Raw genomic sequence first — 19,141 nt, 5'->3', positions numbered from 1 at the left:
CACTTTCCCAAGGATCGGAGAGAGAACTTCCATAACCATCACAAAAAGATACAATGAGATTGGGTCCCCTTACCTCAACCCTCTAGAGCTACCAAAAAAACCTCCCAACTCCCCATTAATGGCAATAGAAAACATAGGTGTTTTAATGCAAACCTCAATCTAATGAGCAACTTTAGGAGGGAAATCATACCTCATAAGGATTTCGATGATAAAGTCCCAATTCACCGAGTCGTAAGCTTTCATCATATCAACTTTCAAGACAAATTTCTTACTCTTGGCCGATTTCCTCCCATAATGGCGCACCAACTCTTGGCAAAGAAAAATCTTATCCCCAATCTTCCTACCTTTAACAAAAGCGATTTGGTCTCGATCAATAAAGCCCGAGAGGGCATCCTTGATTTTATTTGCAATAATCTTCGAGATGCATTTATAAATCATGTTGCAATAAGAAATTGGTCTAAAGTCATGACAAGTGGATAGGTTCTCACATTTCAACACGAGGGCTATAATTGTACAATTAATTTCCTTAAGGATCTCCCCATGATCTAAAAAAACCTTGAATAGCCTCCATAACATCCTCTCCCATTATGTTCCAAGTTTGTTTTAAAAAATATGTACCATATCCATTGGGACCTAGCACTTTATTATTACCAAGCTCAAAAATAATTCTTTTAATCTCTTCCTAGTTACCTCAGCTTCCATGAACATCTTCTCGTCATCTTTTATGCAAGGAGCTATAAACTCGTCATGGACTTCAAAATTTCTTTTAAGCTCCTTCTCCCAAAAAAAGATTTTGGTATATCGCCGCAAACTCCTTGATTCTAACATTGCCCCTAGCCACATCACCATTCTCAAGAACTAAAGAAAATATCTTACTCCTATTTCTTTTCCATTTAATGGTTTTGAAGAAGAAGACCGTGTTTTGGTCTCCTTCCCTAAGCCAACTAACCCTCACCTTGTACTTATTAAAAATAATGTTTAATTTAACTGATACTAGTTTAGATACAAATTTGTAAAGAGACTATTAATAGTACAAAAGTTTATATTATTTATAGGATTAAAAATTTTTTGGAATGTTTGTTTTTAAATATTTTGGCTATGTCTAATATTGATATTTGTGTTGAAGAAAGTTGTTTAAATCATCGCAAACAAAAACATCAGAAGAAAACTCCCGATTTATATCTCAATTTGATCAATTTTCTCAAATTAGAAGATACAACACACTCATCCCATACACTACAGGCCAAAAAAATTTTACACTTCAAAATTTGTGAACACATCTTAACAACAGAACTCGTCTTTTGAAGTACATCAAATTTCTAATTTTTGCATCAAATCAAAAGATCCAGTACCCACCTTCACTGGCAAGCCTAGACAGATCCTAGCAGATGGAGTCTCTAACTTGTCCACCTCCCCATAATATGCTGCCTCAACAATAAACTTTGAAGCTGTCTCAAAAGTCATTTTACTAAAAGGCGATACTGATTCTGCAATGCCCCCAAGTCGGCTCATTGGTCGATACCCACCCGAATGGGTCATAAAGTCGGCAATCAGACTTAGGTGGCGAATATTGACAGATATTCCGTAAGAATTGAAAACATGATTTATCTCCCCAATGATGGTTTCTCTTGCTGCTTCCACTCCATATGTTTCTAGCATTGCTTGAATGTTGTTGGAGTATAAGTACCTGATATCAAGATAATCTTGTAATTTCCATAATGCATTGAAATCTACTCCTGCTGTACTGATTGCCGGAATTTTTTCTTTTTCTTCAGGCTCCATTTTAACCCTTTTTTTGGGATCTTTTCCATAGTAAATCACTTGATTTTCTTTGCAGTTAGTAACCCTACACTGTTCTATCTTTCCAGAGCTCTGGATGGCAACCTTCTTGGCTGTATTCTGTGCAATCTGCAAATGACAAAACAAGAGCAAGTTTCACCTTAGGGCAAGGATCAAACGAATGTACAGTAATTAACATAAAAGTGCTAAACAACATGCACTATAAGCAAGAGACGATATTGGCTTTTCTGATATATTCTCCTCCAACATGTATATGTGATTTGAACTCATTAAGAAATAAATTGAACAAGTTCAACTACAATAAGTTTGCCCTCTCAATAAGCTATAAAAATAAGCATTACTACGATTAAAGACCAGAGAATATGGAAATGTACATGTACCTGAGCGAGTAAAATATGAGGTTCATTTATAAATTTAAAATGAACCTCGAAGTGGTATCCCTTTGCTGCCACATATATTGCTCTATCTGTTTCCTTCTTCACTAATTTTGCTCTAGCCTTCTTCTTTCGTTTGACCTCTGATTTGGCCTTCTTCTTGCTTGAACTTGGCGTAGGGGGTTCTTCAAGGAGTGACAGACTTTCAGAGGTTTCATCCTTACTAATTTCATTCTCGTTTTCAGCCTGATCAATTTCGTTTTCACTCTCATCATGTTCATCATCATCATCATTCTCTGCCTGATCAATTTCACTTACAAATCCAGCTGATGAAGCCCCTTCATTCAGTTCCTCTTCAGAATCTTCCTCATAATCCCTCTCATCTGTAGCCTGCTGTTTTCGCTTTTGTGCATCCAACCCAAGATCCTCAGCCTCTACACCATCCTCATCATCTGCATCATCATCATTTTCACTCTTATTTTTTGATCTGCTAACAGAAACTTCTTCGTCCTTCTCATTTGAAGCCTTTGGTGACAAACCTGCGGCGAAATCTTTTATGCCACTAATTTTGGAGAGCAAAACCATATGATTCTGTATGGCATCCTCCAACTCCCTGACATATGCAACCTCTAAAGTTTCTTCCCAGTCTTTCACAGAGATATTGGTGTTTTTCGGATAATGTTTAGGTTCGTAAAGCTTCATTTTGAGCTTATAAATACTACATGTCTGCTCATCATGGACAGCAAATGGCATGACAGATACTTCCATACTGTCAACTATATCTGCTACTGTTATTTTTTTCAACTTGTCACCAAGACGTTTGGCATCGTCCCTGCACAAAGAAAATACATCTAATTGCAAACCATAAGGTGTGTGTGGATCAAGACTTCCAGCAACAGTACTTGAGGAGTAAGGAAGAAAAATCTATAGTGCACTACATCAATGGAAAAGTGAGCAACTCACTCTGTTTTCCCCACATGCAAGGGGCATGTCATTACTGGAGTCTTAATATCCTTTGAAGCAATTGTCAAAATTTCTTGCAAACGTGGAATTCCAAGCGTGACATTCATTTCACCTCGCCCAGCAAGATGAAATGTATTCAACCTGACAATTGATAGCAATAATCCAATAAGACAAGAAATAAAAATTCTCCATAAATGAACTAATGCACGTTTACATGAAAATACATAACAAAATTAACATTGTTACACATAACAAAATCAACTATATTTCACAGTACAAGGCATTCTGTTTAATACTTGATAATCCATGCCCTTAACTACACACAAAGGAAGTTTTAGGCCAGAAATGAACCAGATACACATACATCCTTATACGTAGACAAAACCTTCACAAAATAAAATATTAAGACATAGAAGATGCTTTTTATGAACCACCCATTCCACCAAACCCCAAAAAGAGAAAATAAATATATTACCGCAGATCAACTGATTTAAACAACCCATGAATATTCATAGCCTATCTGCTTCTTGTTCTACAAATGGAAAGTTCAAAAACCATCATAATATAATGGATAAACATGGACAGGCGTGTAAGATATTGAAGACTGCAAGGCTACAGAGGCTCAGCAGAGATGAACACAACCATTTGGAACCAACAAGAGGTCACAGAAAGTCAGAAAAAGAACATATGAACATAATCCTCACAATGACAAGACCTACATACACGAATCTGCTTACTTTAACAGAAGACTAAAGTGGATAAAATGAAAAAAAAAGTAGCCAGTAAAAGAGCGGCTTTTAACTGCATGTGCATAGACTTCACAATTCAGAAAGAGAGAAAAACAATCGCCTTCAGTAGTCAGCCAAGTTTCTCTCGTCAACATACCATCAATTTGATAAGAGAAATGGCATGGCATATTGACTAAAGCTCAGCCTCAACAGCTCTCAACAATTAAATGTTGAATCTTCAAATTACAAATCAAGTAACAGCTCCGCATAATCTGATGTCAATTTTCAGTTCAGTGTTGATAATTAGGATGATAAAGACCAATCAGTAGGCTGAGAAGTGGCAGAGTTATCTTATGTTCATTTAAAAAAAAAAAAAAAAAAAAAAAAATGAAACTCTAACTATTCACTCTTTCGGTATTAAAATATCAAAATCACTAACCGTCCATTCTGCAACTTGATCTTGACTACTAACATAAATTTCAGTCCCCAAGCCTATTGATGGCTAGTGCCTTTTTACAGCTTTTGTACCAGGATCCTGGTAGAAGTAANAAAAAAAAAAAAAAAAAAAAAAAAAAAAAAAAAAAAAAAAAAAAAAAAAAAAAAAAAAAAACCATGGACCACCTAAAACCACTAACTGATCAAATCAGAAATTACGACAGTAATAGGTGCAAATTAAGGACTGTGGATGACAGTCTTCCACAGGCAATTTAATTCTAAGGCCTTAAGAAGATGACCACCACAAAAGTTAATGAAACCAACAGTTCTATGAAGAGCTCTTGGACACAAAAAAATGGTTTTTACGAATTTAAATAACATTTAAAAAATAAAACCAGGACATGACTATCCAAAAAAAAAAGCTGCAAAGAAATTGGTAAGCTTGAACTTATAAATCAAAAAGAGGGGGAAAAAGTTCCTCCCAAACTGTGAAATATAATAATTATCTAGAATTTACAACAACATAGGCATCTAAATCACCTTACCAGCTTCCATCATGGTTTTAAGTGAATTGACACCTATCCATTAATCCCAATGCACTAACAAACAAGCTTCGTTTTAAGTGAATTGCAAATACACTATCCATTAACCCCAATGCACTATCAAACAAGAAAAACAGAGAGTGCATGATGAGTATACATGAATGCAATCAAGCAGGCATTTATCAAGAGAAGAATAAAAAAGAAGCATCTCACGTCATCTGTGTAGAAGGTTCTCCGACAGATTGAGAAGCCAGCAGGCCAACTGGTTCTCCTGGCTGGGCAAGACTTAGGATGAACTTGTGCTTCAGTAATTTCAAGAAGTCCTGTTGTTTCATTAAATTAGAAAATATCCGTTCCTTCAAGGGGAATTCATCAACGAACTTCTCAGCTTTGTCCTTAAGAGCATCCGGCAAACCCATAATATAACCATTTGATGCATCAAGCTGATCACCACATTTTTTGTAAATCATATCTTGATTCTGAGAAAAAATCAAGAAAACACATTAAAGATAAGAAACTAGGTTTTGTTTTTTTCACACTACAGCTTCAGAAATCAGGAAAAATTCTCACTGCTGCCAGAGCTTCAAATTTTGTGATAAAGCTTGTTTGATGGACATCCACACCATCTTCTCCATAGAGAAATTGAACAATGGAACCATCGGCATCACGAACAGTATGATCATAACAAATTTTCAGGCACTCAAGATTTTTTATTAGGCATCTTTGCAGGTATCCACTGCGAGATGTTTTGACTGCAGTATCAACCAACCTACAGGACCGAAAGATCATATATTAAAAGATGTCAATAGTATGATGATTGACAATGAATCATGACTACCACATGCTTAAGAACACCAGAAAACTTTCATGATCTTAGTTTGGTTTGACTGGTGAACATTCATGAGACAACAATCCAAATGATACCTAGATACAATATAGAAGTTTGCATGTATTAACAAGGCTATCCTTTAGTCTTGAATCAGCATCTCTGACAGACTAACAAAACATAACAGAACTAGAATCTCTGACCTACTGCCACAATCTGATGCAAAAGCCGGCATGTCTACTCCTGCTTCTCAGCCGGGAGCAGAAATGTTTCCAACGCAAGTGCATAGGTTTAGAAAATGAAGCATTAAGTTATAACTTTCACAAAATTGCTTTTTACATGACATGCAATATACAAACGTAGAGTACTGTCAGTGAATGCACTAATACTAATTGAAATTTTAGCTCCGTATAGAAGATACAAATCCCTGCAGTAAGGCACCAAGACAAAGTAGAAAAGTAGAAAAGTGAAGTTCAATTTACCCTTCACGACCAGCCATGCAATGGAAGTAATATTCTTGAGGGCGAAGACCAGTAAGAAATCGATCAATAATAAAGCCCCCTGCCCGAGGTGTCCAATCCCATGGATGAAAGCTGGGTAACGTCTTTCCAGAAACCATTCGAGGGACACGTTTGCCTTCCAATTCTTGTTGACCCAAATGAGAAGATATTTGCTGAAAATTAACCTGATCAAAGAATAATGCAAAGAATGAAATGCTAAAACTACTGAATAACTCCTAGATATTATACAATTAAAAGCAGCATACAGCAAAGCAGAAATGGATCATTGAACAAAAAGCTTCAGCTACCCACAATTGATACGCACCTGATCAAAGCATTATGCAAAGAGTGAAATGCTAAAACTACTGATTAACTCCTAGATATTATACAATTAAAAGCAGCATACAGCAGAGCAGAAATGGATCATTGAACAAAAAAGTTCAGCTACACACAACTGATCCACTAGGTAAACTTGAAACTGCCATAGTGAACTTTAATGATGCCACTACTTGAGCCAATAACAATATTAGCAAGATCATTTGTTAACACAACTAAAGACTTAAAATGGAAGGATTTTCAAAGACAGCATTTGATAATTGTGATATCGTTCTATCCTGTCACGTAGAATCCAAAGATTAATCATACAAACAAGAAATTTCTTTACAAGCTTGATAGCCAACACAAAACATGGACTTTCAAATTGTTAAAAGTTTCTACCACCAAAGACCACTAAAATAATAATACAGTGAAATATATTTATATATATAGGAGTATAAATACTTACCTTACTACCTTTAGCCCCAGATGTTGTCATAAGAGATATACAATTCTTTCCAGTTGGTTTTACTAATCCTTCAGATAACAACTCATTGATGACACCAGAGCTTGTGCACTTATTGAGTGCACCCGTCATCTGCCTATCAAAGTAAGCTATAGCGGCTTCTCCACCACTACGTATAGTCTTTTCTATTTTCAACGTCAATTTTATAGGGTCTGCAAAAAAAAATAGACCAACATATTGTAGATCCATTATAATATAAACCGCACAAAATATTGGGAAAAAAACAATGAAGAAAATGAAGTTGGTGAAGAATAATTTAACTACCCCTAACCATTTTTTTTTTTTTTTTTTTTTTTTTAACTATTTGGGTGCCCCTAACCATTTTTTTCCTAAGAAGTGCCCTAAACCATTTGCTATGTTAAATAGAACTTGGCTCAAAATATGCAAGACCATCATCTTCTTTGGATCTCTCCAAAATTTACATATTTAAAATCAAATATAAAACTCCAATATAGGCACATTTACCAAAACGATGCAGCACACAACTGGACAATGGTATTATTACAGCTTAAATACTATTTTTGGGTTCTTTCTATAAACCTAAGCTTTTTCATCAAGAGGGTACTTAATATGTCATAAGAATCAAGTTGACCAAATGTCTTGTGTTCAGATCCCTATCATGCTAATTAAATTATACTAACTTGTATTTATAATTAGGATTGAATTGGTGGTTGTGGTCTATGTGCACATGAGGAGGTGTGTTAGAACCAAAATACTACTGGCATTACCTATAAACTTAAGCTTCTAGTTCAAGTGATTACTCAACGTCTCTAAACATTCAAGAAAAATTGCATCCTTTAATGGAACAACACTCAGCTAGTCAAGATAGGTGAACTTGCTTCCTTTTTTTATTTTCACTGTGCAACCCCTAAATCTAGATTAATTAGAACCGGGATTAAAACATCCACAAACTCACCTGATACAAGGTAAAATTAAAACTGCTACAAACAAGTCTTCGAGAAAAATAACATACCAATTTCATCACCATCCTTAACTTCAATATCATCCTTGACATCAGCATCATCCTCATGCTGAAGAGCTTTCAGATGAATTTCTTTGCCTATTTTTTCACAACCTTCAAGTTGCTTCTTCCTTTCTCTGTCTTTTTCATCCCTTATCAAAAGATCATTTACTCCACAAGTAAAGCCATGCAACTGAATCATGAACACCATATTACCTAAGTTTGATATGCCATCCAGCAAATTTGCCAAAAAAATCATTAAAATGCAAGTTGGATGGAAGCTATCTAACCTGCAGAAAAACAGTGAATATACGGCTCAATGCAGAAAGCAAAATGCCTGCTGTATTTGATCCATACAGCTCCTGCACTGTATGAACCAAACCATAGTCGGCAAATTGGGCCTTGTCAATCACACCACGTACGAAGTCATTTTTATAGATTAAAAGTTTTTCTTCATTAAGCTCATTTCTCTTTGATATATTCTTGTCAGCCTCTTTAACATCAATAGGTTTATTTTCACCAACCTCTATTTCTTTATTTTGTTTAGCTTTACCCATCTTATTCTTTGTGCTCAATTTGCCTTTGTCATTCCTCTTTTTGTCACTCCATTGACCTTCATTAGGTCTAGTCTTGAAAAAATCTTGTGGGATTTTCCCATCTCTTTGAACAGTAAATGGGGGGTGCCCCTTTGTAATATGATTTAGCACGGCAGTAATGACCTACAAAGAGAAACGTAAATGAAAACAGATGGATTTAAAGTCATTAGCAATATATTATGAGACAACGATGTTTGAGAAACCTGAAATAACCAAAACAGACAGCACAGATACAGAGCTCCAGTGCTTCACACATGTATACCAAAATCATAGGAGTATGTAAAAATTTACTTGCACCACTAATATGTACAGCATATCACCAAATATCAAGGTACGAGAAATAAGCAACATTGGAGAAACATGAATCACATGCAATGCTTGAGGAACATCAGCATCATGCTGGAACATGTGGGGCCTCGATTATAACAGGTGCATATGATGCAAAATTAAACTGTAAGTTTAATAAATGGTAACCTGCTTTCCTGTCCAAAGAGGCTCTGGCTTCCATATTGTAGGCTGAAGGAGCAGCACCTCTTCTTCTGAACTTAATATAGAAACTTTCTGGTCAGGCTTGCTAGAAAAAGAACCCAGCCCACTAGTAAACACACCAGAACTATACAGAAGCTGATTAAACTCGTCAATATTTAAGAAGGTATCCTTTTTTGTAAGGAGCACTGCACTAACAATATGATCCTGAGAAATTGAAGGGAAACAAATATGTTTGTTAAAAAAAATTATAATCATTCTAATCACATAATGCAGAACAAGGGGGAAAAAAATACATAATAGCAATTAACAACAATCACTAAAGGATATATTGTACCTGAATCAAGGCTCTAAGTGGATCACCATTGGAAGGTCTAACATATTGATTATTCGCATTGACAATGTTATAAGCTTCAGCACGAGAAATTTCATCTTGAGGAAAATGAACATTCATTTCATCACCATCAAAATCAGCATTATAAGTGCTGGAACCAAAACAAGATTACCAAATTAGCAAATCTGATGTGTTTGCAAAGACAGTTATATATGTGTTGAGTGTCAATGCACTTTATAATCAACCTGCAATTTGCATAGTGCATCCGAAGTGTCTTCTCCCCCTTGAGCACTCGAACAACATGTGCCATTATACTGGGCTTGTGTAGCGTTGGCTGCCAAGAAAAAGGTTATACCAACTTACATCAACAGAGAATAAAATAAAAAAGCACCGCAAAAATACATTTGGAAAGAATAAATCAATCTTAACATCAAAAATGCAAGAGTTGTGATGCTGGTTTATATTTTCATCATCCTTTCAATAACCATAAATAGCTTAAACTAATGGAAAATACACAACAGTAATTAAATTCTAACTCACCCATGACATGCATGGATAACGTAAAATCTTTTATATCTCCATAATCAGTTACTTCATTGTATTTAATTGTTTTATATATGCATCTTATATCAACCAAATTCTAGCAATAAAATTATTTTTTGTCATTATACTTGTAGGACATGACATTATATAAAAGCAATATTAAATAGGAAATTAAATAGCATGAACAAAACAAGTTTCATGTTTTTTTCAAAAACAAATAAGAGGGGAGTAGTGAAGAAGTTTGAACTACAGAAATATAATCCTAAAATATGTAAAGATCCCAAAATAAATATGTAATTAGTCCATCCCTCTAATTCTTACATTTTAACCAGTCTCATCTGCATTTGGCACATCAAATTGTAGGTCACTTTCATTGCATTACTTTTAGAAACTAAGATCCAGCACCAACAATTAGGAACAAATTTTTTATACCTGATGCCTCCCCACCACACCACCAAAATAAAGAGATTCCAGTTATCTTTTATTAAGAAAGCCCAGACATGAACAAGCATAAAAATGAGAAATTGTCAATTAGAATTATGAAATACCTGTCGATTGACAAGCACAACATCTCCATCTTGCAAGTGTCGATATACCGTTTTACCTTCCAATTCATATTCAGAGTCCTTGCCAGCTTGCACGACAGAACCTCTTGATGAAGGTAGTTTTCTTGATATGGAAACACGCTGTTTTCTGCTCAGCGGCAGTCTCATAGTATTGAACTGGTCAACATAGTGTGTAGCTCCAGGATGATTCTCAGAGCCATTGATAATTGCATCCCTCAACTTTAAAACATTCCAAGGAGTCACTCTCTGCAACAACAAAAACATCAAAAGCAACAAAGAAAAGGTAAAGATCCAAGCCAGAGGTTTCTCCAATAATATCTGTCCAACTTATCAAAAACAAAATAAGAGAAAAATAAGGCTAAAAATACAGAAAATTATATGCAAATCTATAAACTATACACATATATGAATATCTTGTCAAATTAAAATCCATATGAGCAATCAAACACTAATACTTGTTGGAAAGTTTCTTAAAATGAAATTATCCTCCATAAGAATGGCAACCGACAGTAAATTTCTATAAAGTACACAGGGTTTGCATCTACAGTCCACTTCCTTCTGCTTATTGGCAACCGACAGTAAATTTCTACAAAGTACAAAGGGTTTGCATCTACAGTCCACTTCCCTCTGCTTATAGTAAAGTTGTTTAATTAACAGTTACAACAATAAAGGAGGTGAAGTCTTTAGTGCTCCATAAAAGTAAATAAAGTTACAATTTCAAGATTAAAATTTACAGATATATCAATAGATAGAATAAGATTCAAGAATTATAAAAAAATTACAAGGCAGACAATAACTGGGGTAACATAATCCATCTTCTTCATACTTTAATTAGCGGTATAAGAATCAAAGGCGTAAGGGGCATTGGAAAAAAGAATTGTTGGATTGTACCTTTTTATCTAGTAGTCAGACACGTAATATTAAGAAAAAAATCATAGGCAAAAACAGTGGCCATCGGTTTCTTGATATATATGTATATAGACACACACACATCACAATAAGATTTCAATCTTTTGTTCTAAAATGAAGTTCTTAACTAGAAATCCTGGCAAAACTTGTGCTGAATACATGCCCAATGTTGATATATCACTGGTATGCATACCCAAAGATGGAGCTTTGTTCAATAATAAAACATATTCAACAAAATATTCAGATTTCCAAGAAAGGGAAGGGATATCAGTACAACAATAGGATAAAGTTTTCTGTATTTAAAAAGATTCAGTTATTGGATATATATTATATAGAGATGATTAAAAGTTTCATTAAGGCACTGCATGAAACCAATTGTAGATATGTACTATATTAAATGCTTTATGTGACTTCAATCAAACAACAACTTTCTTTTGTAACAATCAAAGGATTTTATAATCATTAAAATAGTATATAAGGGAGATTAAAACACCAGCCCACCGCTGAAAAGAATAAAAGTTTATTTTCTTTTGATAGGAAACAAAGTATATTGTCAACAAAATGATCACAAAAGTGTACATGTGAATGAACTAGTTGTCCACAAAGGGGTAAAAGAGGAAACCTGTAACCTACCAAAGAACCTAGGCATATAAAGGCCTAACTAGAGGCTTGAAAACTAATTACAAAAGCAGACCCCAAACAACATCCCCGAAAAAAGAATACTAGAAGGTTAGGAGATTACTGCTTCCCACATTAAATGAAGGAATAAAAAGGGAGTATCTCTAAATTCTGAAGAAATAGAAGCCCGTTTCTCTCGCCACAGAATCCCACAAAATAATTGCTTCTTATTCTTCGTAAAAGCCATAATCATTTTTAAGAATGGAACAAGAAGAGTAAGGTGGCACCCAACTAAGGTTGAATGCCTTGAGCAGGTTGAGCAAATGTTCAAGGAGTTTGGGAATGTAAGAATAGAAGTTACAAGATAAACTTTCACAAATAAACAAAGAAATCAAAGTTTGGGTAAATCTATGTACACCCACATATCCCAAATAACAGTATATGACAATGTGCAAATCTTAAATAAAGCCCAACATGAATACATGATATAGAATTAATAAATTTTACATAATCGCTTCCTCAAAAACCATCATTCGCAAGCAAGAACATTGAAAACTAACACAATGCAAGACTATTGAGAAATAAACAAAGTTTACTTTGTAATCAAGAAGCACATAGACACCTTACCTCAGGATAGGTTAGCCTTAGCGCAAAATATGGAGGAATTCCAATCTCATTCACAGCTAAATAAGGATCAGGAGAAATGACAGAACGGCACGCAAAGTTAACCCTCTTTCCCATCAACTTCTGACGAAATAAGCCTTCCTTTTTTTCTAGCAACTGGCATATTCCTGAAGCTAAATCTTTTTGACCTTGACCTATCATTAAGAACAAAAAGCCACTGCTTAGATGACAAAGGAAATGCTCCAATAACTGTATAGTTAATATTTGACCAAGAGATATTAACTGAATTATTCAATAACCCTCAAATATACCAACAAGTGTTGTACATGGTGTGACACACTATCACATGATGTTCAAATAGCTCAACTATGGGCCCCCGTGCAGCTCAGAGTTTAAAGTCCTTTTACAAGGGCCAATTTGGTTTAGAATTTAAATGAACTCTTTTATTTTTAAAAACAAGGGAGACGATTAAATTTGAGAAAATGTATATGATTGAAATGTTTCCAAAAACAATTTTAAGATAATTCTAAAAACTAGTGTAACACCAAAAAAAAAAAATTCTATTTCTCTTAGTCATTTAACTATAGAAACAATTTCTGGATATGGTATCACATTATGTTCTGCGGCATTAAAAATTATTAACATACAACTCAAAATTCTAGATTAAATCTTAATTATGAAATCTATTTTCACATGACAAACCAAATAGGCCTAAAGTGAATTGGAACCAAACTTATCAAGCATGTGCAAGCACTCTATTATAGTAATTTCTTTCTAGCAATTTCTCAATGTTAAGTCTTTTGTATCAAATTGTTGTGCAAAAGTAATTAAACATTGACAAATAATCGGAATATCAATCATACATCATAACTTCTTGTAATTTACACCACATTTACATTTCCACCATCTATCTTTAGAGTCCATTCACAATTTTTAATAAGGGTGCAGTTCCTAGAACCAACCAAAAGATGGATAGCAAAGATTGATACTTAGTGTACTATCCAAAAGAAACTATCAGCTTCTAGGTTCTATAGAATATTTGGGCGTTTAATACAATTGCCAGGTCCAAGATGAAGGAACCCATAAAAGTGCAAATTTGACTTAAATGAGCAGGGATTGATATGATGATCTATGTATTATTTGGTTAAGTCATGGATGGTTGATAAAATCATAAGATTTAAGAATTAGGACTAGTTGGTTCTCTCTCTTTCTGTACAAATTTAAATTAGCAGAATCACTGTCATCATCACTCAATTCAATCTAATTTTTGTCTCCACATAACAAGATAGCAACTAATATTAGGTCAATGCCAAAGAAGGTATTACCAAAGAAGGAGTTGGCTCATGTTCAAGATCAATGTAATGAAAATACTCACCTGTGGCAGTTTTGCCATCAAAAAATACATTAATGGATTGCTGAAGATCCATCCACCGAGCAATTGTTTTTGAGTGTTCTGACTTGTTAACATAAGCATTTCCCAAATATATATTGCATTGCAGAACCTTACTCAGCAAAATAGTTTGTGGATGCTCCATCACCTCCAAGAAAAATCAAACAGCAAGATGTAAAAGATGTGATTTCGGAAGAATCCTTGAAATCAAAAACCCAACAGTAAATACAACATAAAGATAAAAGGGGAATATCATCGAGCACCCCACTCAAACTCTTTGGCATGCCAATATTTATCAAATGTGAATTGTGAAATAGTTCTTTAAAAAAAGATCAAAAATTATGATAATAGTCAAGTTTCTACAACATGAAGGTAATAAACATGCTATACGAAGTTGATATGGTTGTCCCTTGTTCCTAAATTATACCAATTTGAATACACTTTTGCTGTCAACTTGACTATAACAGATTTCTACAACCTTTGGCCAATCATTACTAATATGCAAAGGTTTTGCTGAAGTGATACAGTTTCTTCATAAGTTGCTTTTACACCTACATAAGCTTGATTAATGTCTAAAATTCATGTACTACCACTTAAGCAATACACACGAAAATCTGTATATTCATCACTCTTTTAGAGATATATGAATGAGACATTCTACAAGAAAGCTCAATGCGCATATATCTCATTCTGCTATATAACTCAGGACCATATTAGATGGACCAGTGACCACTTACATTGACTGGCCAAACTATAGATCAAAAGACAAAGCACAAGATAGCACAAAAGAGAAAAAGAGGAAGCATTTTCTCTCTGACATTCAAGTATAGGTTTATATTATATTATTATTAGCCATCCAATCTCACAGCAATTCCTCTATAACTTTCAGCAACAAGAAATTTCTTCCAAGTAAGATGACTTACAGAATCACTCCCCTTAGAAGGGAGGCGGAATTTTATTGGAGGTACAAGAATGGTCTCTAAGAAGAATATACAGTGACCTGCTCTCTTTCCAAATCCTTGCTGCTGCATATCAGTGATGAATGAGCAAAGTTCAACCTCATTCTCCCACAAATTCTTCACAATATTTTTAGCCTGTGATAAAATGAGGAAATGTAAAATTGAGTTTCTAAATCGTTTACAGCTAAAAACAAAAATAGGCACATACAACAGCCATCAAGCTAATGTACCAAGAAACATACCTCTGATGGCAACAAAGGTCCAGAAAATAGATCCTTTTGGTTTTTGAATTCAGCAGGCACTTGCCCAGAAACTTTCTGATGCCTTCTTCCGGTCGTATCTTGGGTTCCACGGGAGGCATCACCAAATGCAGGTGTTTCAGCAGTATCAACATCACTAGAATCTTCTCCATCAGGTTCTGTCTCACCAGCAAATGACTCTCCAATTGTGCAGCCTCTAATAATATTTTCCCTAATAAGGGCACGTGACATACCACTCTGCAGCCATTGAGTTGGACAAGGGTAAATAAAATTCAGTTACTAATGTCACAGGACATAAAGCTACAAAAAGAGCATCATTGTAAAAGCTAGAAGACCATATACTCTAGCATGACCATGTACTTTATGAAAGCTTAAATCATAACTATACACACAACCAATCATTAGTTGAAACCCTGTAGAACATACGATTCTTGGGATATCCGTAAGAGTACAAGAGCTTTTCCACTCGCACTAAACAATAAAAGAGGGAAAAAAACTGTACAAAGGTTTAACAAGAACTACAATATCATATAGAACATGCCTTTTAAGTAAAAAATAAAATATCAGAAAACTTAATTCCGTACAAAAGGACTAAGTGCTTCAAAATGATTCCACATATATCCAAAAAATAACTTCCTCAAAAAAAATCCATGTTAGCACATCTTAAATAATCAATATCAACGTCCTGGCTGTTTAAATTGATAAAGATATCGTTACTGGTTAAAGAAACCTTGAATATAAATTTGGAGAACATAATATGAAGAATTACAGCATTATTACTAAAATGGCCTTTATAAATGATCCTCTAATGCTTCAATGGTCAATGAGTTACAGAGGCGATATCCGCTGCAGTAAACTCATTAAAAAATAAAATAAATAAATAAAACCAACTTGAAAAAGTCAACTTAATGTTCATCCATCACTAGCTAAGCAACATCAACATCCCAGCCATGATTTTGAGAGCAATATTCTCATCTGTTAAAAACAGTAAAGCTAGAACTTATTTCTTAATTTAAGCCATAAGTTACCGATCAGAAACTTCATAATGCTTCCACAGGTTAAATACTTTAGGAGAGATGTTTTTTAGACTAGACACATGACCAATGATAAAAAGTTTGCTTAGAGCCTGATAAATATGTGTAACTTCAACCCAACTACCCACTCACAAAAATAAATAAACATCACAACTAAACTAACCGAACTTATTTCTGTTAAAATAAAAGTAAAGTAAGTCCAAATGTTGTGCTAAAAGAACAAAACTACACAACTCATCCACCTTGAATTTAGAAGACTCCAAAAAACAAGAAACCATAAATTACCACTCACAACTTCCCACTGTTTAAAAATATACCAATCAGAAAGAAAATGAAAAGATATACCATGTGAATCCATCCAAAAGTAGGCTTGCTGATAGAAGGATTTTTTGCTTTGCAGTTCCGACACTTTTTAGGTTTGATTTTCAGAAAATTCTGTAAAACTGACTTTGCCTCAGAAGACTGAAGAGATGTCCACTCTTGCTGCTTTAAATGATTGACATTGTCATATCGTGCACCAGAGTGAACCGTAGAACATGATTTATGGCTCCCATCACTATCCTCTGGATTCGAGGATTCATCTACTGAGTCTAACCTTTTGGCAGCAACAATATCTCCTTTTATGATGAGTTCCAATTGAGACACACATTTCTCAACCTAAAATAAATAAATAGAGCAAGAAGTAAAAAGGAAAAAACAGTCAGAATGACAAAAAGGCAAAAACAAAAAAAAATACTCCAATGTTCAGCCACTGAAGTGGAATTACCTCACTCCTGCCTGCCGTAAAATGATTGCAAAAGAAACAGGTCCTCTGTAGAAGGTTGTAAAGAAAATTGAACAGCAAGGGATTATAAACTGGAAAAACAAGGTCAATATGACCAAAATGACCTGGGCAATGAAATTGACGTTGGCCACAAGTTTTGCAACTGCATTAAGGTGAAGAATAAACTGTATCAAAATACCAGTAATACAACATAAGCACTCAGTATATCTTAAACATTATCGAAAAAATGGCTAATGTGCAAAATAAGTAACTGAGAAAGAATTTATTTCGTACAAAATAAACATTTTAAACAAAATGCAATGTGACTTTGTTATTATTTCGTGTGCTCAAGGGTTACAATTAAATGAGCAATTTACTGAATTAGAAGGCAACAAAAAATAAAATTTGAAGAGGAAACTTACGGTGAAGTCTCATCTAAAGAGCCCAAAGCAGGATCATACAATCCACCAGGCAAGGGTCTATCAAGCTGGTCCAATAATTGGGGTTCTGTGATCTTAAGAAAACTATGTTTCCGAACTTCTTCATCTGTTAAAAGACTGAACCAAACCGCTTTCACAGCCTCCGTCGCAACCTGCGATAATATAATTTAACCTCATACGAATAATAATAAAAATCACATTAAAATAAAATTAAAATTCGGAAAAATCTAAAGTTCCAATTCTATGGCTACCAAACAATTACCAAGCGCTTAATCAAAAACACATATAATATTTTTAATCTCTTCAACAAAATTTTGAAAAGAAAAAAAAAAAGAAAGAGAAAAAAGTTGAAAAACAAAACAGGAAAGAAAAACTGTGTGATAGTAAGAGACCTCTGACGTTGGATTCATGTTGAATCCGTGCTGGTGTAAAAGAAGGCTATACAACAGCAAGAACAGAGGTAAGAAGTTTAAATGGCCGGCGGTGACTGAAACGGCGGGAGAAAGCACGGCGTATAATAGCGGCTTCAGAGGTTCAAGAGAGGTTTAAGGGATGGAGGCGGTCTTCCGAGGAAATTTAGCTCGCCAGACCTCCCAAGCTTGCATTTAAAAAAAATAACTCTTAAAATATATTACAATTTTTTTTAAGTTACAAACACTAACGTGGTATTGTAAGCATTTATTAAACGTGTAAAACGGGTTACTCAACAAATTTAAACATACGTAACTCAACAAATTTAAACATACGTAGGTAATATTATAATTAATAAAACTTTGTTTAAATTTAAAAAAAAAAACAACGACCCCTTCTATTCAAAATCGCTTAATTGAGCAATACACCCAAAAAAGACAGACGAAACACCTTTCATTTCTCCGTGATTTCCAGCGATAAAAGTTCCCTATTTCTTGCAAATATTCAATCCTAAAGATTCATTATACAAAATTATAGCTAATATTCACAAAGAAGAAGAAAACCCAACCCCATTTCAAATCCTAGACTCTGGCGACGGTGGCTCTTCAAAGGCTGTCGAAGAAGACGCTCTAGTGGATCATCCAATGAGTCAAGTGGACCAAAGGCAGAGGAGACAACAGCGGTACAAGAATAGAAAGAAGAATTAGAAAATGGTTTTGAAGAGGAGGACGCCAACGAGAATTCAGCTAACGAGGACGACGCTAGTTAAGAAAGTGTACATTTTTTACAAAGGCTGTCGAAGAAGACGCTCTAGTGGATCATCCGATGAGTCAAGTGGACTAAAGGCAGAGGAGACAATGACGGTACAAGAATAGAGAGAAGAATTGGAAAATGGTTTTGAAAAGGAGGACGCCGACGAGAATTCAGCTAAAGAGGAGGACGCCAGTTAAGAAAGTGTACATTTTTTACTGGTGGTTTTGAATTTGATGAAAAAATTTGACAAGTTTGTGTGAATTTGAGGGATATGTAGTTGGTTTTATTGTTACGGTGGTTGTGACCTTTTGTCGAGCAGTTGGCTGGCATCGGTGGAGTGGCTTTGTTTGGGTTCCAGAGGATGGCGGAAGGCAAGAGAGGTTGTTTGTGGGAGGTTGGAGGGCTGGGGATGGTAGGAGGTGGCGAAATAGGGGGGCTCGAAAGCTGCCCTGCAACTGGCCACACACAGCTCCTCCCTATGCCAC

At 34.9% G+C, this 19,141-nt stretch overlaps 1 protein-coding gene across 1 annotated transcript; it reads right to left on the bottom strand.

The window, feature by feature from the left end:
* Positions 1-1,133: 1,133 nt before the first annotated feature.
* On the bottom strand, positions 1,134-18,093 carry LOC116109633 (DNA-directed RNA polymerase I subunit 1). Its single transcript, XM_031395857.1, has 21 exons — positions 17,885-18,093; positions 17,475-17,644; positions 17,056-17,215; positions 16,635-16,946; positions 15,238-15,492; positions 14,960-15,130; positions 14,022-14,184; positions 12,650-12,840; positions 10,478-10,741; positions 9,632-9,720; positions 9,390-9,537; positions 9,041-9,259; positions 8,261-8,689; positions 7,983-8,163; positions 6,953-7,161; positions 6,151-6,353; positions 5,413-5,611; positions 5,056-5,321; positions 3,138-3,278; positions 2,181-3,006; positions 1,134-1,908 (listed from the first exon to the last, which is right to left on the bottom strand). The coding sequence occupies exons 1-21, from the start codon at positions 17,900-17,902 to the stop codon at positions 1,312-1,314; spliced, it is 5,211 nt and encodes a 1,736-aa protein (XP_031251717.1). The 5' UTR covers positions 17,903-18,093; the 3' UTR covers positions 1,134-1,311.
* Between the last annotated feature and the right edge of the window lie 1,048 nt (positions 18,094-19,141).

The sequence above is a fragment of the Pistacia vera genome, unplaced genomic scaffold, assembly GCF_008641045.1.
Source record: "Pistacia vera cultivar Batoury unplaced genomic scaffold, PisVer_v2 Contig586, whole genome shotgun sequence".
NCBI lineage: Eukaryota > Viridiplantae > Streptophyta > Magnoliopsida > Sapindales > Anacardiaceae > Pistacia > Pistacia vera.
The sequence above is the reverse complement of the archived record's forward strand: the minus strand, read 5'-3'. Positions and strand labels throughout refer to the sequence as shown.